General features: G+C 46.8%; 1 protein-coding gene across 3 annotated transcripts in view; it reads right to left on the bottom strand.

Moving 5' to 3' along the window:
- Positions 1–8,964: 8,964 nt before the first annotated feature.
- The window catches only part of AKAP1 (A-kinase anchoring protein 1), a 40,690-nt gene continuing 30,074 nt past the window's right edge, over positions 8,965–19,580 (bottom strand). For all 3 annotated transcript variants that reach the window (XM_044430011.1, XM_044430013.1, XM_044430010.1), the window contains exons 5-11: positions 18,699–18,826; positions 16,196–16,373; positions 14,008–14,158; positions 13,065–13,132; positions 11,427–11,500; positions 10,515–10,580; positions 8,965–10,312 (exon numbers count right to left, since the gene is read on the bottom strand). In XM_044430011.1, coding sequence (XP_044285946.1) covers positions 10,250–10,312; positions 10,515–10,580; positions 11,427–11,500; positions 13,065–13,132; positions 14,008–14,158; positions 16,196–16,373; positions 18,699–18,826 — 728 coding nt within the window. In that variant the 3' untranslated portion in view covers positions 8,965–10,249. The remainder of the gene's footprint in view (positions 10,313–10,514; positions 10,581–11,426; positions 11,501–13,064; positions 13,133–14,007; positions 14,159–16,195; positions 16,374–18,698; positions 18,827–19,580) is intronic.

Here is a 19,580-nt window from a genome sequence, read left to right as displayed (position 1 = left end):
CATCCATCCATCCTCCACTCGCTTGCCTTCCAGTAACCTATCCCAGGAGACTTTCCCCAGTCTGGCCTTCAGTTGGCCAAAGTTGGCCCGCTTGAAGTCCCAGCTTCTAGTGCTCGACCTGCTACACGTCCCCAGTCCCCTGATCTCAAAGCAAAGGATGGAGTGATCACTCGCATCCAGAGCTCCCCTAATCTGTACTTCATCTATCAGCTCCTCCCTATTGGTCAAGATCAAGTCAAGGATGTTTCCCCCCCTCATCACCTCTCGGACCCTCTGTGTGAAAAACCCTCCCTCTATAGCTTCTAGGAAGCGACGTGACCCGGCTGTCGCTGCTGAGTGAGTCTCTCAAGTAATATCCAGGAGATTGAAATCTCCCATAATTACTGTGTCTCTCCCCCGAGATATCCTTAGAATCTGGCCTGTCAGGACATCATCCAGGGTCTCAAGTTGACCTGGAGGGCGATAACATACCCCCACTGTCAGGTCTCTTTCCCTGTCAAAACCCCTAAGTTTCACCCAGACTGCCTCTACCGAATCCCCATCTGTGCTGCATTCTGTCTCACTGCATCCTATCCCTTCCCTGACGTATAAAGCCACGCCCCCACCTCTCTTTCCCTTCCTGTCCTTTCTAAAAAGGTGATACCCTTCTATATTCACGTTCCAGACTTGCCTTTCATCCCACCAAGTGTCTGTGATTCCCACCAGGTCATACCCTCCTATTCCCAGGAGAACTTCAAGCTCTTCCTGCTTATTACCCATGCTCCTAGCATTGGTGTACATGCACCTCAACTCCTTCCCACCGCTTCCTTTCCTTGGAGTTCCCAGCCTCCTCCTTCCTCCCATCCTCCCTGATACCTGGCCCCTCTCTGTAGGAGACCTGTCAGTCCCTGCAGTACCTCTAAAACCCTGCTCCCAGAGCCCTGATCCTCCCCCCACACTTGTCCAGTGCAGACACGTTTCTGGGGGACCTGAACCCCCCATCCCCCCAGCTCAGTTTAAAGTCTTCCGGACAAAGCTCGCTAGAGCATCTCCAAAGGATCTTTTCCCCATCCTCGTGAGGTGTGACCCGTCCCTTGCCAGAAGTCCATTGGCAAGAAAATGAGTGCCATGGCCAAGGAACCCAAAGCGTTCTTTCTGGCACCACACCCTAAGCCAGTCGTTCACCTTGGAGACCCTCCTGTCCCTTCCTGGCCCAAATCCCCGGACAGGTAAGATTGACGAGAAGGCCACTTGGGCCTTCAGCTCCCCGAGTTTCTTCCCCAAGACCTCAAAGTCCCTGGTGGTCCCAACCACACCCTGCCTGGCCACATTGTTTGTGCCCACATGGATCACCAGGAGCGGCTGGTGACCCCCGGAGCGAACAAGACGCTCCACTCTGTCCTTCACATGCCGGATGTGTGCGCCCGGCAGGCAGCAAACCTCCCTTGTCTCCAGGTTGGGGCGGCACACTGCCGCCTCAGTGCCCCTCAGCAGAGAGTCCCCAACAACAATCACCCGCCGCCATACCTTCCCGGTGCTGGTGGGTGGCCGTGCCCTGGCCCTCGCCTCTCCTGCAGCAGCCCCCTTGCCGCCTGACGTCCCAGGCTGGGGGTCCTGCTGGTCCCCCAAGGCCTCCTCAGCCCCAGCCTCCCCAAGCGGAGAGAACCTGTTTCCCAGCTCCAGATTGGTGCCAGGAGAAGAGGAGGCCGTGCTGGCCTCCTCCTCTGTGGGTGACATACCTCCATGTCTCCGCGGCTGCTCCTCCCGTGGCCTCTCCCTCAACCCTCTGTCCAGAGGGGGGCTGCTCCGGGGGGGCCTGGAGGGCTCTCTCGGCCCTCAGGCACCTCACCTCCTCTTCTAGCAGGGTCACCATCTTGCACCGAGGGCAAGTGTATCCCTGCCTTTCCTGATTTACCTGTGAAGCGCACTGTGACAAGATGGGGTCGTGGTCATTAGACGGCTGCAGGTGGAGACTGGAGGGATCTACAGAGGATAAAAGGTATAATCATGATGGCAAATACTACATGTAGTACTCACAGAGGTACTCATCTGTTGACAGATTGCTTAGGCATACAAACAGAGTGCATTATTGTGTTTAAACCGACTTGGCACATTCCCGTATGGTTGGCCACAAGGACAAACAACCAGATGGACCTTTCCCCTGATCTGCATGGCTCTTGTTACATCCCTGTTCTCAGTGAGAGAGAGATACACCAAGAGCTGTTTGTTTTGGATCGAGAAGTTTCACCCAATGTAGCCCTAGAAAAAGTTCTATCTATGACCACCTTTGTCACAAGTTTGTTTGCTGAGTATCTGAAGCTGTGAAAGAGGGAGTAAATTCATTTAGAAATTGACTTGTACCATGTTTTGGAAGAGTTTCCATCTCTGATAGTATCAGCAAATACCTAGCTGGCTTTTAATGCATGTTCTTCGGCAATTGTTGTCTTTTGATGTCTTAACTGCATTGTGATGAATGCATTGTTTTAAATGTGTAAACTTTTGATATATTGTATATTTTTCTTGTAATCATTTTCTTTGATCATTTTAAAAGAAAAGCACACTATAAAGTCTCCCTTCCAACCCCCCCAAAATATCTTCCAGATACTGCCAGAACACACGCGAAACCACAAAACGGGATAGGGCCGGAAAATTGAAAGACCAATAATGTGGGAAAGCAACATAATCTAGTCACAGCAGGCTGTGAAAATTAACTTTGAAAATAAATCTCGGCATGAAAAGCTTTGGGAGACGATACAGAGGATGCAAGGGGAAAATGCAGGACCTAGGATGTAAAACAGTGGCCATAATTGTGCTAGTCAGCCACAGGAAAGGTAGTCTAGCCAGAGGAGTGAAAATTTGAATGCAGCAAGTGGGACGGCAGGAGATGAGAACGAAGGAAACAGCTGTGCGCAGGGAGAGATGCATTAGGTGTTATGGAAAAAAGGTCATTGTGATCCATGAACATCTCGAAAGAAATAGTGGCTATAAGAGAAAATTGGAGGAATGCTGTGGAGACCAGATGTTTCCGTGCCATGACAATGATAGAACAGTAATTACAGATAGATAGTGCATCCTTCAGACACGCAGGTGGGGAGGAGACTGTGGAAAGGGAGGCAGAAGGATGCTTGTCTCAAGGTCTGAGGGAAGGATATAACAACAAGTAAACATCCCGGGATATTTATTACACAGGCAACAGGGAAACACTGGGAAAATGGATGCTTCTCTACATAAATGAACTCATAATAGCATTATGATGACCACGGTGAGCAAAAGGCCCCATCAAGTTCAGAGGAGAGGTGATGGATGAAAGCGTCCAGGCTCTTCTCTAACCCACCCACGGTGTTCTTGCCTCCATGGGACTTTCTGTCCACCCCGTTCATCATTCTAACTGTAACTGCCTCTCCGCAGCCCTGAGTACAAAAAGGACTTTCCCACAACCTGAACTGTTTACAGTTGGAGATGTTTAAATGTGTGACTGTACTTTTAGCCCACCTTTTTTCCATTTACAAAGAAATAGGGCAGTTCACAGTGTCCTCTTTCACAATAACCCTCTGAAGGAGGTTAAAGGGAGAGTCAGGGACTGGCACAAAGTCCCAGTGAGCATGACAGCCAAAAGCTGGGACTTGAAACTGGTTACGTTCAATACATTCAGCTGAGGAGAGGAACCCCCTTTTAACGGGATGGCAGACATAAACACAAGAAAGACAGCATTCGTCTCCAGACCATGGCCTAAACCTACAATATAAATAGAACTCCAAAAGAAAGAACACCAAAACCCCCATACCCTTTAATTTATCACTGCGATTACTTTTAGAAGCACCAACTGGTATTTTTTAAACAGCATAAGCACAAAAGACACACTGTCCCCTAAGCAGGACCTCTGAATTTATTCCTAATATGGGGCGGTATCATGGGACCTTGGAGAATATTTGATTTGCGCACTGCAGGATTTATAACGTGTGTTGCAACTGTGCCCTCCTTTGCAGAGGGCTGCCCAGAATCATCTGCTTTTTTACTGAGCCATTTGCAAAATTACAAAGGCTAGATATTTAAGAAATTAAATATTCACAGCATTTTTGGTGCAGGAATCAGATAAGAGGATGAATACAGCATGAGGTAGCAGCGCTTTTCTGTTCCGCAGTATTTCAGGAAACTTCTGGGGACATGGTTTGGTAGCTTGTAGAGCATTGCCACCTACTGACAGATATTCAGTTGTGCCTTAATCCTGGGAATTTTTGCTCAAGAACTAAGCTCCGACATACAGGTTTCTATTACATACTTATTTTGATAGACTTACACATCCTCCGATATCCTGAATCTTATCTGCATTACTGATAAGCCCAGCATCTCCGGGTAAAAACCATGCCCTGTTTGAAAATGCTTCACATATTCAAATAACAAGTATTATGGGGGTGCTTTAAAAATAGTTTTGTCTAATCGCTGCCATCAATCATTAATGAGCAGGCAATACAGCAAAAGCCACCTAACTGTGTAATAAAGATGACAGATTCAACTATCTGTACATCCCTGTTTTGGGGAAATTCTGTTCATTGGAGGCACGTGACCTGTTGCCCTTGGTCTAATTTGTTATTGTCAGGACAACATTTTTTTTAATTTATTTTTGATTTATAGCCTGTCTTTTTCCTGCAAAGGGCTCAAGGCAGGTTACATCTCCTCCTCCATCTTATCCCCACAACAACAACCCTGTGAGGTAGGTTGGGCTGAGAGTCTGTGACTGGCCCAAAGTCACCCAGTTGGCTCCATGGCTGAGCGGGGACTCGAACCCAGATCGTCTGAGTCCCAGTCCCACGCTCTTAACCACTAAGCCACACTTCGCTGTGATGTGGCTTGCTGAAAGCCCGACCCTGTAAGAACAGCTTAAGACTTAAGATGGGATTCCTGATCAGGAATCCCATGTTACAGGTCCTGCTTCCCACATGCCTGTCCTGAAAGGCCTGTCCTTTTGGGCACACCTTGGACATGCTAAAGTTTACCTGTCCTGAAGGTTCTTCTCTCGTGTATTCTGTTCAACCCTATTGTTTTACCCTCTAGCAAACAGCCTAAGTGGTTCCTCCCCTCTCCAAATGCGCATGTTAGGTTATAAAAACACCTTGTATATGATAGGTTATAAAAGCATCTTGCACAGACTCCTTTTTTTAGTCCTTCTACCTACACGCTGTATATATTTCCTGTATGTCTGAACAAACTGTACTTTTAGTGTACGGTCCCAAGCAACTCTCTGGGTGTTTTTTCCCACTCTTGTCATTTGGGGTCCCTAGTTCTCCTGCCTGGACCTTGGCTGTGAGATTAGGAGTCTTGAGGCTGTACACCTAAAGGGTCAGAGAGTTCCTCCATAAACGCCTCCCATCCCCCAGACCAAAGCTGCAGGTGTTAATTCAAAGAACTGTTTTTTGCCATTTGTTAGCATCGGGGGAGGTGGGTGGGTCTGCTTCAGAATGCCTCCCCAGTTTGGCCATTCAGAGGAATAGTGAGCTGTATGCGTATAAGGGGGTTAAATGCAACCCAGGAAGTCTGTAAGAGATAGGATTTTTTAGGCTGGCAGGGTTCACACACAGGCAAGCCAGTCTGAATGGCCCCTGGAGGGTGTCTTTTAACTGCAATAAGCGGATCCGTTTGAAGGCATTTCTCGCTGTTCCACGCCCCTGACAAATGGACAATTGGTGGTCTCTTTGGGGCCAGAGTGGGGAAGGGTTCAAACTAATTTCAGCTTTGGATAATCTAGCTGTCTGCATGCAGAATTTGGTATTGGTGTACCAGGAGCCAACGGCAAAAGAAGGGGAGGGCAGAGGATGAGATGGCTGGATGGAGTCACTGGGGCGGTGGGTGTGGGCTTGTGATGGGTTGTTTATGACTAAACAACACCAGGAGCCACAAGAATACATGTGGGATTTGTTTAAACATGCATGTGTGAGCGTACCGAAGCTTGCACTGTTTTCGTCTAAGTAAAGTTGTGTTTGTGTCTTTGTTAATACAATGTTCCCCTTCAGGCTGGTTTCAACAGCTCAAGAATTAGAAGCCCCCGTGCATCCGCACTACCTGCCTTGCTAGGCTGGATAGCCTCTGACCAAGGCAGAATGAATGCAAGAGTATAGCTGTCAGGAGTGTGTGAGAAGCCCTGGAAAAATTCAGGAAAATCCATAAGGTGACTGCCCAGCCCAAGCAAGACTGAGGTCAGCTGGAGGAAGGCAGTGATCAGTGTGCATAGATTCTTTCCCTCCCACCCACCTGTTGTGGTGAAAATGAGCCAAAACTTGGGAATTTTGCATCCTTGCAGCATTCTGGATGCAAGCTTATCCCATGTGAGACCCCTGCGAGAGAGAGGAAACAGGAGTAAAGCAGAAGCTAGGCCGGAACACGGGTGATCTATTCGTCTACTATCAACGGTTCAAAATGTGGCAAGTATTTAAGCCACTGCTGATCTAAGAGATGCTTTCCTAGAGAGTAAGATTTTCTTCAATTGGGCCAACAATTGCATTTGCAATTACAGAAAGGGAGACGCTGGAATAGACGCAAAAAGGGAGGATACCGAGAGTTCTTGTGCCAGGAATATCAAGGTGGGGAAAAAGCTCCAGGGGCAAAATAGGGTAGTGTTTTTCTTACCTCCTTGGGGAAACTAGTTGGAAAATTCCCTGGAAAAATATAAGGAAGGCAAAACTTCTAAAGCAGCAGAGGATGCATCATGCCTGTGTGAGCCACCAGGAAAGGAAGGAAAAAAGCTACAAAAACATAAATCTTTCCTCTCCATTCAGAGAATGTCAGACTTTTTTCCCCTTCTCTTTCTCGTTTGCTATCCGAGAAGGTTTAAGCTCCCCCTTTTGAATTCTGAGACTACAAACTTGTCATTGTGATGCCAAGATGGAATGTTTAGATAGGAATAAATGAAACTCTTAAGCAAGGAAGGAGATTTCACCCCATGTGAAGGTCAGGCTTAGAGTGGTCTTTATGCAAATACATTGATTGCTTTTCAGTTACTGTGCATGGAGCTGCAGTCAATTCTGTCATTCAAGTGGTTAAAGATGCAAGAAAATGGAACCGGAGGACCAAATTGCCAAATCTGTAATGATTCCTACTTCTGAGGCTACAGTTTTACCTTTTCTTAACAAGAAGTCAATTTCCATTAGCAGTATTTCCAAATACCGCTGATGTGGCCTGATCAGGCCCTAAATCCGGGGGGAAAATCCTGGAAATTGAAGTGTGTTTTGCACCAGAATCAGAATTGTCAGTTTTAGGGTTGCCCTTACTCCCACACCTAGCCCATGTGTGTTGTTTTGTTTGTTTAGGCCATTTATAGGCCATCCATCACGTGTATCTCTGGGCGGCTTACAATATAATCTAAATCCTAAACAAATAAATTAACTATTACAGGATAGGGCAGGGAGAGAAAGCTGTAAAGCTTGACTGATGTGGCCAATTTTTCTTTTGGTAGCCTTCTCCACAGTGGCACCCAGACTATGGAATGCGCTCCCCAGAGAGGCCCACCTGGTGCCGATGTTATACTCCTTCCGGCGCCAGGTCAAGACCTTTTCATTTAACCATCACTTTAATAATTAAGGGTTTTAGATGTTTTAAAATGTTTTGTTTTCACAGTCATGCTTCCTATTTTTTTTCCTTTTTTATTTTTAGTTTATAATGTTCAGTTTTAGATGTTTTAATAATTGTGGTTTCATTATTGTATTTTGGAATTTTATATTATGTAAGCCTTCCCGAGGGCTTGTGCGGAAGGACAGGATACAAATGCTTGTAATAAATAAATAAAAATAAAAGAATAAAATAAAATAATAGTTTGTGTGCCCAATTTAGGCCCAGAATGTAGGCAAATATGTAAGACAAAAAGGGCAATGAACTCTCTTCTTAGAGTTCTTTCATGAATGAAGAAGTTGGTTTCATTCCAATGTTCAAGTGTTGGTCGGTTATTTGAAATGCGTGCTCAAGTTTGCATGTATTCAGGATGAGTTGTGGCATTTTTGTACCTGTGTGTGGGCAGGTACCATCACAAGAAACTGTGAAACTTCTCATATTTAGAATGCCATGGTCCATAAACTCAGAGACACAAATTTTCCTTTAGACAAAGCAAGCAGGTTTGCAGAGTACCCGAAGATCAGCAAAAGCTTCCGTTGTTTTTATGACCTTACGTTGGCTGGCATGGCACAGCAAAACAAAAACTGGGCAAGAGAGACTTGTGCTAGGACAGTTAAAATGGCCAGAGACTTTCTATTTTCTTCTCCAGCGTCTTTCAACCATTTCTTCCTCCACTAACGTGCTTCTCCGGGGTATTTTGGTGGCAGGTAAAGCAACAGCTTCCTCCTGCAAGCTTTAATGTCTGAAGAACGTTCACTCACAGGTTTAAACCATACTCCTGAAGATGCCAGATGAACACCTCCATCCATTTCAGCAGAGAGCCTGTGTGTGTGTAAAGACACTTCAGAGGAAGGATTCCATTCAAGTCCTGCCAGAAAGGCCCATACCAAGTCCTCACGCTGAGATCAGATGCCAAGGGCTGCCCTGGTGGAAGGGGCTGAGTTACAAACCTCCGAACCCACAAAAAATAGGGTCAGCCCACAGGGTGATAGGCTAGCAACCTCTCCCCTGCAGAGAAAGCGGATTTCCACTGGATTAAATTCCTGGGTCCAGGCTCAAATCTTGCTTCAACAATGAGTAGTAAAGAGCAAAAAACTAGAACAGTGCTGGAAGACGGTCCTTTGACTTGTCCGAGAGCAGATTCCGAAGTGATTGTTTACAAATCAGAAACCAATCTTTTTACGCTATTTCCTAATGCTTGAAGGCATTTAATAGCTCAACACTTCACGGCTTCACACAAAAGACAGCATCTTAGGAGTAAGAATTTGCCAGGTACATCAGTTTTCATACGAGAAGGCCAAGCTGAAAAACACAGCGGTTATGAGTAGATTTACACAAGCCATTTTCATACATTCTCCCACCAGTAATAACTTCCAACTCAACAGCCATGTTTAAATTTGTTTATATTTAATAGTATTAAATTAGCTTAAATTACTCATTTTTTTGTAAATTCCACATTTGAAACCAATCTAAAAAGGAGGAAAAAATTGAGACACACCACTGCAATATTAATTCCAAATGTTGCTTTTTTTCCTTTTAAGTCAGATCTGTACAGCAAAAAAGTAGCAAAGATTTTGTTGATTACCGTTCCTACCATACAGCAAGCAAGCTAGAGTTAAAAGATTTTCTGTCCAGGAGAGATCACAACTCTCCCACCTTCTAGCACTTCGCTGTAATGATACACCCCAAACCGTTTCTACCTACATTTTGGTGTGGAAAAAAAGATGATTTTGTTTTGAAGTTCCCTTTTTAGTTAGCCAGTTTTTTTTCTCTTGTACAAAATATTACAATGATTTTTTATATATATTTACACAGATTTTTAACAGCTAGAAAACAGTTAAGAATTACAATCAGATTTGACAAGCATTTGTGGGAGCTAATCCATGTTTCTGGGGATTGAAACGGCTGCAGCTGTAAGTGTCTGTCTTAATCATATAGTTTAGGGAGGTCTGCCCAGTGCGACTTTCTGCTTCTTTCACAAACCAAGCCTTAATTAAAACCAAAGTCAACAAATAGATCACAAGCGGCACTGCCCTTTTCACCATCTCGTTCAATTACCTACAGCCAGAAGTGAATCGAGCTAATTTTTGCTGTTTGGAAGCAGATCCAAGTCCACATTATCTGTGATGCGCTCCCAAGAGTCAAATCTTTTACAACTTTTTTTTTTTGTGGGGGCGAAGGTGAAGGGGACATATGAAAGCAATTTTACCTACTACACGAGTTTAATTTTAAGGCAGCGGTCAATTTAGGAAATATGGGTAGGTTCGATCCACAGTTTAAGCCCTGCATGGACGATTCTTTTACAACCCTCCTGTCAATTTTCTTTTGTTCACTAGATTATTGGTAATTTTTTTGGAGCTTGGACCCAGGTCAGGGAGAAGGAAAGGGAGTCGGATTTTAAAGCTGCAGTTTCTTTATGGCTTTACGTCATTCAACTCCCTGCCTTTCTGCAAAATGAGGTATGCAGTACAAACTGTTGTCTGTCAGGTGAATACATCCCAACAGACCACAAATGTACATATTTGCTTTTTGTCTATGGAGTGGAGGGAGGGAGGAAAGAGGATTGCCAAACCTAATTCTGAAACAGTGCCAAAAAAAGGAGACAAAGATAGAACGGGAGAAGGGAAGAGGAGGCACAGGGAAGACGTCTCAGGAAAACAGCCACGGAGAATTAATAGTTTTCGACCCACTGAGCAAAGCCTCTTTCCACCAAAGTTCGGTTTATCGATACCAACTGAAAAAGAGAAAAACATACAAAGGAACGGGTAAGCCATGTGGTAACAAGAGCTGCCTACAGGTGCTTCGGGGTTTCCAAGAAACAGAGAGCGAGAGCTGCCATTTTGGGCAAGCCTTCCCACAGCAGCCATTTTGTGAGAGCACTCACAATTCCAGGCATGTCCGCTTAACCCCCAAAGGCGTTACTGGAGCACACGTACCTCGTCTCCTATCATACTCCACAGCTGTATTAGGGGTAAACCTGTTGCACTGTCGTAATTTGTAACCTGGAAATGCAAAAAGATCTCTTGTTACCTGGTCAAAGATGGGCTAAGCAGAATGGGTTAAAGAAATGTTTTTACATTGGCACTAGGGCTGCCACTAAAAATTGCTTCCCTTAATTGATCAAATGTGTAAAGTTTGGCTTCTACTTAAAGTACTCTCTTCTACAATCCTTTCCTTGAAACGTTTATTAATTTATATCCCACTTTTTAAAAAAGAACTCAAAACAGCATACATATTCTCCTCCTCCTACTCTCAATCTTATTCCCACAACAACAACCCTGTGAGGTAGGTTGGGCTGAGACTCTGTGACTGGCCCAAAGTCCCCCAGTGGGCTCCACAGCCAAGTGGGAACCCAGGTCACGCGAGTCCCGATCCTGTGCTCTTAACCACGGCGCCACACTGGCTCTCAACGTTGCCCTAACAGCCAGATCTAAAGCCAGATGTTAAACTGCTGAGTGTGTTTTTCGGGGAATGCTTGAATTTCCAGGCAGCTCCGGGTCGTGACTGGTAAGTACCTCTTCCAAGTTGGAGAAGAAAACGTGCCCAGATAAACCCCATCCACCCCGCACAAACACCGACCACCACAAAAGGACTGCACCAATATTCTACACCAACCCCTTCCAACCGGGTCCTTTCCAGACTTTTTGGACTCTCACTCCTAACATTCCTGATCAGTAGCTTTGTTGGACAGGGTTGCAGGAGCTGAAAAGTCCCAAACATCTAGAAGATGGGTTTTATGCAACACTTCAGCAGAGCAAAGCGATAATTTCTGGCTGTAGACATGAAGCTTCCTCCTTTCCAGCACAAAAAGCGGTGCCACATGACAAAGGGACAGATGTTACACATACCTGGGCAAGCAAAGGTGTACCCCTGGTCATTTCACTAACAGCTGTGTCTGCTTCAGATGAAAAATGATCATCATCTTTTGGGCAAGGAAAGGGAGAGAGAGAAACATCATTCTCTTTGCTGACCGAATCTAGATCATTTCTGGTTCTACATACCAGAACCTGTGGTTACTGCATGAAGCTGACTGCTGAGAAAGAAACCCGAATAAAGCCAAACATCAGAATTTGCAACAGGAAGTTGGCCACCAGTTTGGATGCCTTAAGAGACTGGTGGACTTTAGACACACTTATTTGTTTATTCCCACGTGTATTTATAGGCCAACTATAACTGCCAGGACCTTCCTAGGAGGCTTACAATACATAAAACATATTAACAAAGTAAAACATTAAAACACAACAAATTAAAACATCTATGAAAGCAATATAGAAAGGGCCACAGCATTCAGGCTAAGTGCTGAAAAATTTCCTAAAAAGCGGTCTTTGCCTGGCGCCAAAAGGAACATAGAGATGGCGCCAGGCAGAGTTCCCTAGGGAGGGAGTTCCAAAGATGAATAGTTACTAGTCCCAGGGGCTATGTGATGAGGTGCCGACATACGTCAGTTACTGGGGGACACGGGCTGAAGGCGCCCTTTTGCCCTTGGAGCTTTGCAAATTGGCTCCCTACAACGCTGGACTAGATCGCCTACTCCAGCACAGCTCTCTATTTTTAACGTCGGAATGCCCTCTTATGATGTCACTCCACATCCTCCCCAAACCAAAACATAAATTCCTGTGCATCGTACAAACACCACCGCACACCATCTCAATCAACCCGTACAGGCAGAGGAGCCTAATCTTGTGGGTTTGCATCTCTGCAGTTGCAGTGGAAACAACCCCTCTTGAGATCGCCAGTCGGTTGATACGAATGGAGAGTTGCAGCTGCAAGTTACATGCAATCTGAAATACGCTTTCCACCTCCTCCTGCTTCCCTCTGGCCCAACTAAGCACGGGACACAAGCTGCTCCCAAATGCAGTCCATCTGGCACCGTATTTGCAGTCCCAGCTTCAGACGTTCCCCCTTCTCAGCATCATTAATGGGTTCTGAGATACAATTCTCTTCCGAGGGAGGTGCAACTGGCACCCACTTTATTTTGCTTTTCACGCCAAGTCAAGACCTTCTTATTCAGTATCTGTTTTTAGATTGGATTACTGGTTTGCTGCTGGTGTTGTTTACTGTTTACTGTTTTACTGGTTATTGTTTTTGGTCATAGTTTTTATTTTCCTCCTGTTTCCTATTTATATGGTCGTATTTATAATGTATGTTAATTCTACTATTTTTTGGTTGTGTTTCTTATTGTTATTTATTTTAATCTGTATTTTAAATATATTTATATGGCACACTGTGAGCTGTTCAGAGAGCCTTTGGCTATGGGGCGGCATAGAAATGCAATAAATAAACACATACATAGAAAATAAAGTTATAGTTTACATGTTTTCACTATTTGTATATATTCATCACAGTCCATCATGCTATCCTGTTGCATTTTCATGGTTTTAATCTTTGTAAACTGTTCAGAACATTTTGGTGGATCGACAATATAGAAATAAATTGAATGTCTCTTAAAACCCAAGCCCTAAAATACCCTGGCAGTAGACGGTTACCTGGAAGCGGTACTACGTTGTCCAACAGGACTTCTGCTCCTTGGAAAGGTAGTGTAACAAAGTCCGATCTTTAAAACAAAACACACCAGAGATTATTTAAACACAACAATGTAAAAAGGGAGCAACTACAGCCCCCTTCAGATAGCAGGGAAGTTGAGAACTAGCTTGCATCTTGAGGACTGGTGTCTTGAATTAACTCCAGTGCTAGTGACTTCCTTCTCTAAGGCTCTGCCTATGCCCTGCTCTGCTAAGTGGGGCCTTCGAAAAACACGAATGGCCTGAGCCACACTGTAAAATGGTAACACCATGCAGAACAGCTGCTTCTGTCCTTTCCAGTCTTCAGGGAACTATTAGGATGCAAAAACAAGCCCCACAGGCTGGATACCAGATGAGCGAGTCTGAACCTTTCCCTGCATTTCAGCTCCACTCAAGGTCTCCTGCAGAGGGGCCCCCAAAGCCAAGGTCTCTGTCCCGGAGATGTCAAATGCTACAGCGCTGGAATGGCTCGAAACACAAAACGGCTCCAATACCCAACCAGCAGACCTGGCTGGGAAGAGGTGGGGATGCCAAAATTGCCTTTTGTTCTAACACGCACAGGATGGCCCCCCTGGAGCGTCAACAAAGGCCAATGCCCGGCCCACTGTTTAAAAAACGGTGGGCCAGCCAGACACCCTAGGAATGAAGGCCCCCTGTACGCCTTGTCCTTGAACGTCCTGCTCAGGTTTCCACACGGTGTCCGTGGGCAGGTCTGAAGGAATGAGGGTTGTGTAGGAAAAGCACCACCAGAGGTGGGCAGGGCTTGAGGGCGACCAGGGCCCCCAGTCCAAGGCTAGCAGCTCCTGCTGGACCGCATGGATTCTGCATCCGCACGTTCCCCCACTCCCCCCAGCCCAAGAACCTGTCGCGGTCCCACAGCCCCGGGAAAAGCTCTGGGCCTGCTCACCGGATCTGCCGGAGCATGTCAACCTTGACCCTCTCGTAGCCGCCGTAGTCCACGTATCTGATCTCCACTTCATTGGTGTCCTCGAAATAGCCGACCACCTGCGCCCGCCACCATGCGCCTTCCATGCCCGGGGCGGCACAGACGACACCGACTGCACGGCACAAAGATTGGGCACGGGTTGGGCAGAACCCACCACACCAGCTTCCCATCCCGGTCAGCGTTGCAGCCCGTTCCTAAGTCGTGGCTGAAGAATATCCGTGTAGCAAACTGGCAGAGCTCTGGGGGCCTCTCCAAGAACTGTGCCCACTCCCCCAACCAAGCGTGGGTCAGTTTCCCAGCTTTTGTGCAGTCTCTTCCCCATTCTATACAAGGGTGAAACGCTTCATCACTGGCTGCGAGAACATGGCGTTGGCCTTTTTCGCCTTTGCGGGAAAGGACCCCTGAGAGAACTTCTCTGGAATGGAATCTGGCCTTTGGGATGGAAGAGGTTCAAGACACCTGTCTAACAATTAAGTATCCCTCATCAGGTCACGCTTGTTTCTTCTCAGAGACAATCAGAGCCAAAAGCACAACTCGGCTGGAGTCAGTTATTTTGCAGCAAAAGTGGAAGGGAACCAGCCACCAATACTTGGCTGTAAGGTGCCCGGCTCTGGCTGTATTGCAAAAGCTGCAAAATCTTCCTGAGAACACACACCATATAAGCAAAGCAACACACACCTCTTTCCATCTGATATCCTCGTCTACAGGATGTGCCACATTACAATGAAAGTACTTCACTGATACCCCAATCACATACATCAGAGACTGATGCCTGAAACCTTGGAGAAGCAGGGCCCTCTGGTGCTGACCGGGGATGCTGAACCTCTTGCAGCAGGAGGGCCAAACTGAACTTCAAGGAAGCTCTTGACAAGGAAGGGCACATGGGCCAAAAATATCCACAGCATTTAATCTAAAGCCCTCAGGAAAGGTACGTTAACATTTCAGAATATAGGAAAAGAGGCAGAAAGCAGGAGGTCCACATGACTGGAGGTTGGGGGAAAAGGACGCTGGGCTCCATCTAGAAGACCAGGAAACCTGGAGTTGGCCCAAGATTCTGTGGCCCTTCTGCAGACAGTATTGCGCGCAATGGATCAAAGGGACTAGCATCCTATTTCATTAAAAAAAACCCCAGTATTCCACTGATACTTTTAACAACTCACTCGGGTTATAGGCCATCCTTGCTGCTCTGAAAACAAAGCAGCTGAACCAACAGAAAAAATGGAGGATCAGGGCAGAGAAGAATGACTTTGGACAAACTAGGTCCTAAATATGCAAGTCCTGGATATTTCCTCAAACCAAACTGGAGAAAACACGTTGTGTCTCCATATTGCTTGAGTGTGAGCCACCTGGAGATGCTATAGCGCAATAGGTGGGATACAAATGTTTTAAATAAATATATTTATTTTATTTATTACATAAATGTATATATTAAATAAATATATATCTTTATTGCCAGGATGGAAGTAAGTAGGTCCTAAAACCTAGCTCAGCTTGGAGTATCTCGGGAAGGCCTCTCTCCAACTCTACACATTTACTTGTACAAAATCCTAAGAAATGGTGTTTTCTAATTAATTATTTCTCAATCCATATCCTGCCTTTTTCCTACAAAGGGCTCAAGGCAGCTTACATCATTCTGCTCCTCCATCTTATCCCACAACAACCCTGTGAGGTAGGCTGGCCTGAGAGTCTGTGAGTGGTCCAAAGTCACCCAGTGGGCTCCATGGCTGAGTGGGGGCTCGAACCCAGACTGCCTGAGTCCCAGTCCCGCGCTCTTAACCACGACACCACACTGGCCCTCGTTTGGAACGTATACCCTGAAGATGCCAACGCCGCTTAGAGGCTTATGGACACATTTGCTGTTACATCCCATGCTGTGTCCTGCTTCTTGCTACGAAGGAGAACGGCTGAGACCTTTTCCTTGCCTTCTTCCCTATTCTGTTCATCGCGTGATGAATGATGATGGCAAAGACTCGTATCGCGCGATTTCCCCCCCTTGCTTGTCCCCCTAAGCCCCACCTTTTGCTCTCAGGGGACGATTCACCTGCCGGACTGTGCGCGACAGGCAGAGAAGAATCGTACAGGATACAAATCGTGTCCGTTCTACCAAAGGACACGAAAGGACCAGGAGTCGAGGACAGGAGACCCTTACCCTCCACCGGAGTCGGCATGGTTGGGATCCCGGGTTGGGAATAGCAGAGATACATCTGTTGGTCTAAATTGCGGAGGACGTGGAACGTGGGGTGTGTGTGCTGTTGTACAAAGAGGTGTCCGGCGTTGACTTGGTTGACCACAATCACTTCCACAGTGACCCCGTCGGGAAGCATGAGCTGCACAGAGGGAGAAAGAATGTAAGTTTCCATATGGTGGGGAAGGACATACATTTTGCAGGTTGCAGGCAGGTGGTGTAGTGGGCAGAGCGCTGGACGAGCTCCAAGGGAATGCACTCAACCGCGGAGGTCATTCCGTGCAGGCCAGGGTGGCGCAGTGGTGAAGAGCGCGGGACTGGGACTCGGAGGATCCGGGTTCGAGTCCCCGCTCGGCCAGGGAGCCCACTGGGTGACTTTGGGCCAGTCACAGACTCTCAGGCCAGCCTACCTCACAGGGTGGTTGTTGTGGGGATAAGATGGAGGAGCAGAATGATGTAAGCTGCCTTGAGCCCTTTGTAGGAAAAAGGCAGGATATGAATGAATGAATGAATGAATGAATGAATGAATGAATGACGGACGGACGGACGGACGGACCAGTCCCCCTCTCTGGGACCAGAGCTGTTGGAGGACGGGGGAACCTCCTTCAGCCAAAGGGTTCAGTTCTGTTTTGGAGCTGCATTCCAGGAGTGGATGGGGCCCTAATCAAAAGGGCAAGGCCAACCCCCTCACACAATAATTGGAAAATACCAGGCTGTTTTAGCTTCACGTTCTTACCACCAGTGACTTAACACAGCCTGTGTTGTGTAGTAGTTAAAAACATGGGACCGGGACTCAAGCGACTGGGATTCTGGCCCCCCACTTAGCCATGGAGCCAACTGGGTGACTTTGGACCAGTCACAGACTCTCAGCCCAACCTACCTCACAGGGTTGTTGTTGTGGGGATAAGACGGAGGAGGAGGAGAACAATGCTTGTTTGTTATAAGAAAAAAGCAGAATATAACTCTAATAAACTTTAGGAGAGGCATGTCAACAATTTGTAAGGGGGAAAAACAACACAAAACCCAGGAAAACACGAACAGTAGGTGATTTGGAGAAAGCTGGCATGTGTCTCCAGGGGCACCCCGGAGGAGTGCATTATTTATTTATTCGGGTATTTTTTTACCCCGTCCAATACGTTGCGGGTCTCTGGGCGGCTTACAAGTCAAAATCCAATAAATACATATATATGCAAATAATACAAAGTAATCTACGACTGAGCATAAAACACAGTTAAAATATTAAACATTAAAATTACAAAAAAATAAAAAAGGTCTTGATCTGGCGCCAAAAAGCACATAATGTCAGCGCCAGGTGAACCTCTCTGGGGAGCACATTCCAGAATCTGGGCTCCACCACTGAGAAGGCCCTACTCTGAGTATGTTCTCTCCTAATCTTCAAGGAGGGCTCCCAGAGCAGGGCCTCTGCTGCAGATCTGGGCATGTAGGGAAAAAGACATTCCTTCAGGTATCCTGGTCCCAAGCCATTTAGGGCTTTATAGGTCAATACCAGCACCTTAAATTGGGCCCAGACTTCAATCGGGAGCCAGTGACGCTGATAGAGGACTGGTGTTATATGAGAATAACGACCGGCTCCCGACAGCAATCTGGTGGCTCTGTTCTGAACCAACTGAAGTATCCAGACCGTCTTTAAGGGCAGCCCCAATAGAGTGTGTTACAATAGTTCAACTGGTGTAGAGCGTGTGTCACCATTGCTAGGCAGTGCTCATCCAGGTAAGGACGCACCTGGTGGATCAGCTGAAGCTGAAGGAAAGCGCTCCACCTGGGCCTCCGGGGACAGTTCCGGGTCGAGGAGCACTCCCAAGCTGCGGACCCCGTCCTTTAGTGCAACCCCACCCCATCCAGGACAGGGCCAAAGTCACTTACCTGAAAACCTGAACCACCTACCAAAAGGACCTCCGTCTTATCTGGACTGAGGCTCAGTTTATTGGCCCTCATCCAGCCCATTCTCTTGGGCAGGCACTGGAACCCCCTGCCTCCCCTGCGCTGGATATTTAAACTTCAACTTTAAAACAACCAGGTGGCTGTCCCACCTTTCTCTCTAGAATTGAGCAAATGTAGCCGTTTGCTCTCTAGCATCATCTTCCAGGAAGAAGCAAGGAGCCGGCAGTCCGCAACCCCCCCTCTCCCGATTTGTCGTTAGCCCTGACTCTGTAACAGCACTCCCAAACTTCAAATTCTACACCTGCCTTAAAAAAAAATAAATTCACAACTATGCAAAGTATGAGTGCTTGCACACTGCTCCCTACACCTGCAGCAGTGCGTCGTGCTCGAAAAACACGCACCCACAGAATCCAGAACGTTGCAAAGGACAGAATCACGGAGGTCTGCCTAAAGGGAACCGTGAGACACCTGGACCCAACGGACCAGTGAATTTGGCTCCACTGTCAGCCAAGACTCCTGCGTGGCTCACTGAAGATGGGATATGCTGCTCAGAAGTCATGCTTACCCAGGAGGTCATGGGGAGAGAATGCAGTGGCAACGGAGGTGGCGGCGGAGCATAGATGTTGTTCAGGCTCAAGTCTTTGAATTTCTTGCCGATCAAGCTCAGCGCTTTGTCAACATTTTGCTGAGAGCCTGGAAAGGCGCAAAGAGGAGAAGAAAAGCAAAGCAGACACTGAGGTTTCTAGAGGCAAACAAGAAACTGAGCTTATCTGTATCACTTTGAGGCAGGGCAGAGCCACTCCCTGCAGAAAGAGAACTTCACAGCTAAAGGTTCTTGTTGGAAGCCCATCAAAAATGCAAGCCCATTGAAAGCCCATTGAAAGCAAGATCTTCCCATTCGGCCTGGTTTCCAATATTTTTTGTGTACCAAAATGGCACCAACCAACGATAGGAGATTAGCGGTTTTAGGTTTTTCAAAAGTGCAAGAAACTATTTGGAACAATTCTCAGGGCTACCCCTGACCAAAACCAGATCAGGGAATGCTCAGACTTGCTCAGTGACCACGGCACGGGGGCTGATTCTCGTGGGAGAAAAAGAATGAGTGGCTGGAACGCTGGACAGACAGAAATCAGGGCAAGCCCTGTTTTGAGACTTCAGGACCATCTGCCCACCCAAAGTAGGTTGCTGAGGATGGACACCTGGATGAAAGAGGTGTGCTGAACTCTTTTCTAGTCCTTATGATTGGAAAGGTGTAGAGAGCCAGTGTGGTGTCGTGGTTAAGAGCCTGGGACTGGGACTCAGGAGATCTGGGTTCGAGTCCCCGCTCAGCCATGGAGCCCACTGGGTGATTTTGGACCACTCACAGACTCTCAGGCCAGCCTACCTCACAGGGTTGTTGTTGTGGAGATAAGATGGAGGAGGAGAATGATGTAAGCTGCCTTGAGCT

Source organism: Varanus komodoensis, unplaced genomic scaffold (genome assembly GCF_004798865.1).
Source record: "Varanus komodoensis strain SLA01 unplaced genomic scaffold, ASM479886v1 scaffold20_1, whole genome shotgun sequence".
Classification (NCBI taxonomy): domain Eukaryota; kingdom Metazoa; phylum Chordata; class Lepidosauria; order Squamata; family Varanidae; genus Varanus; species Varanus komodoensis.
This window is presented reverse-complemented; position numbering and strand designations above follow the sequence as displayed.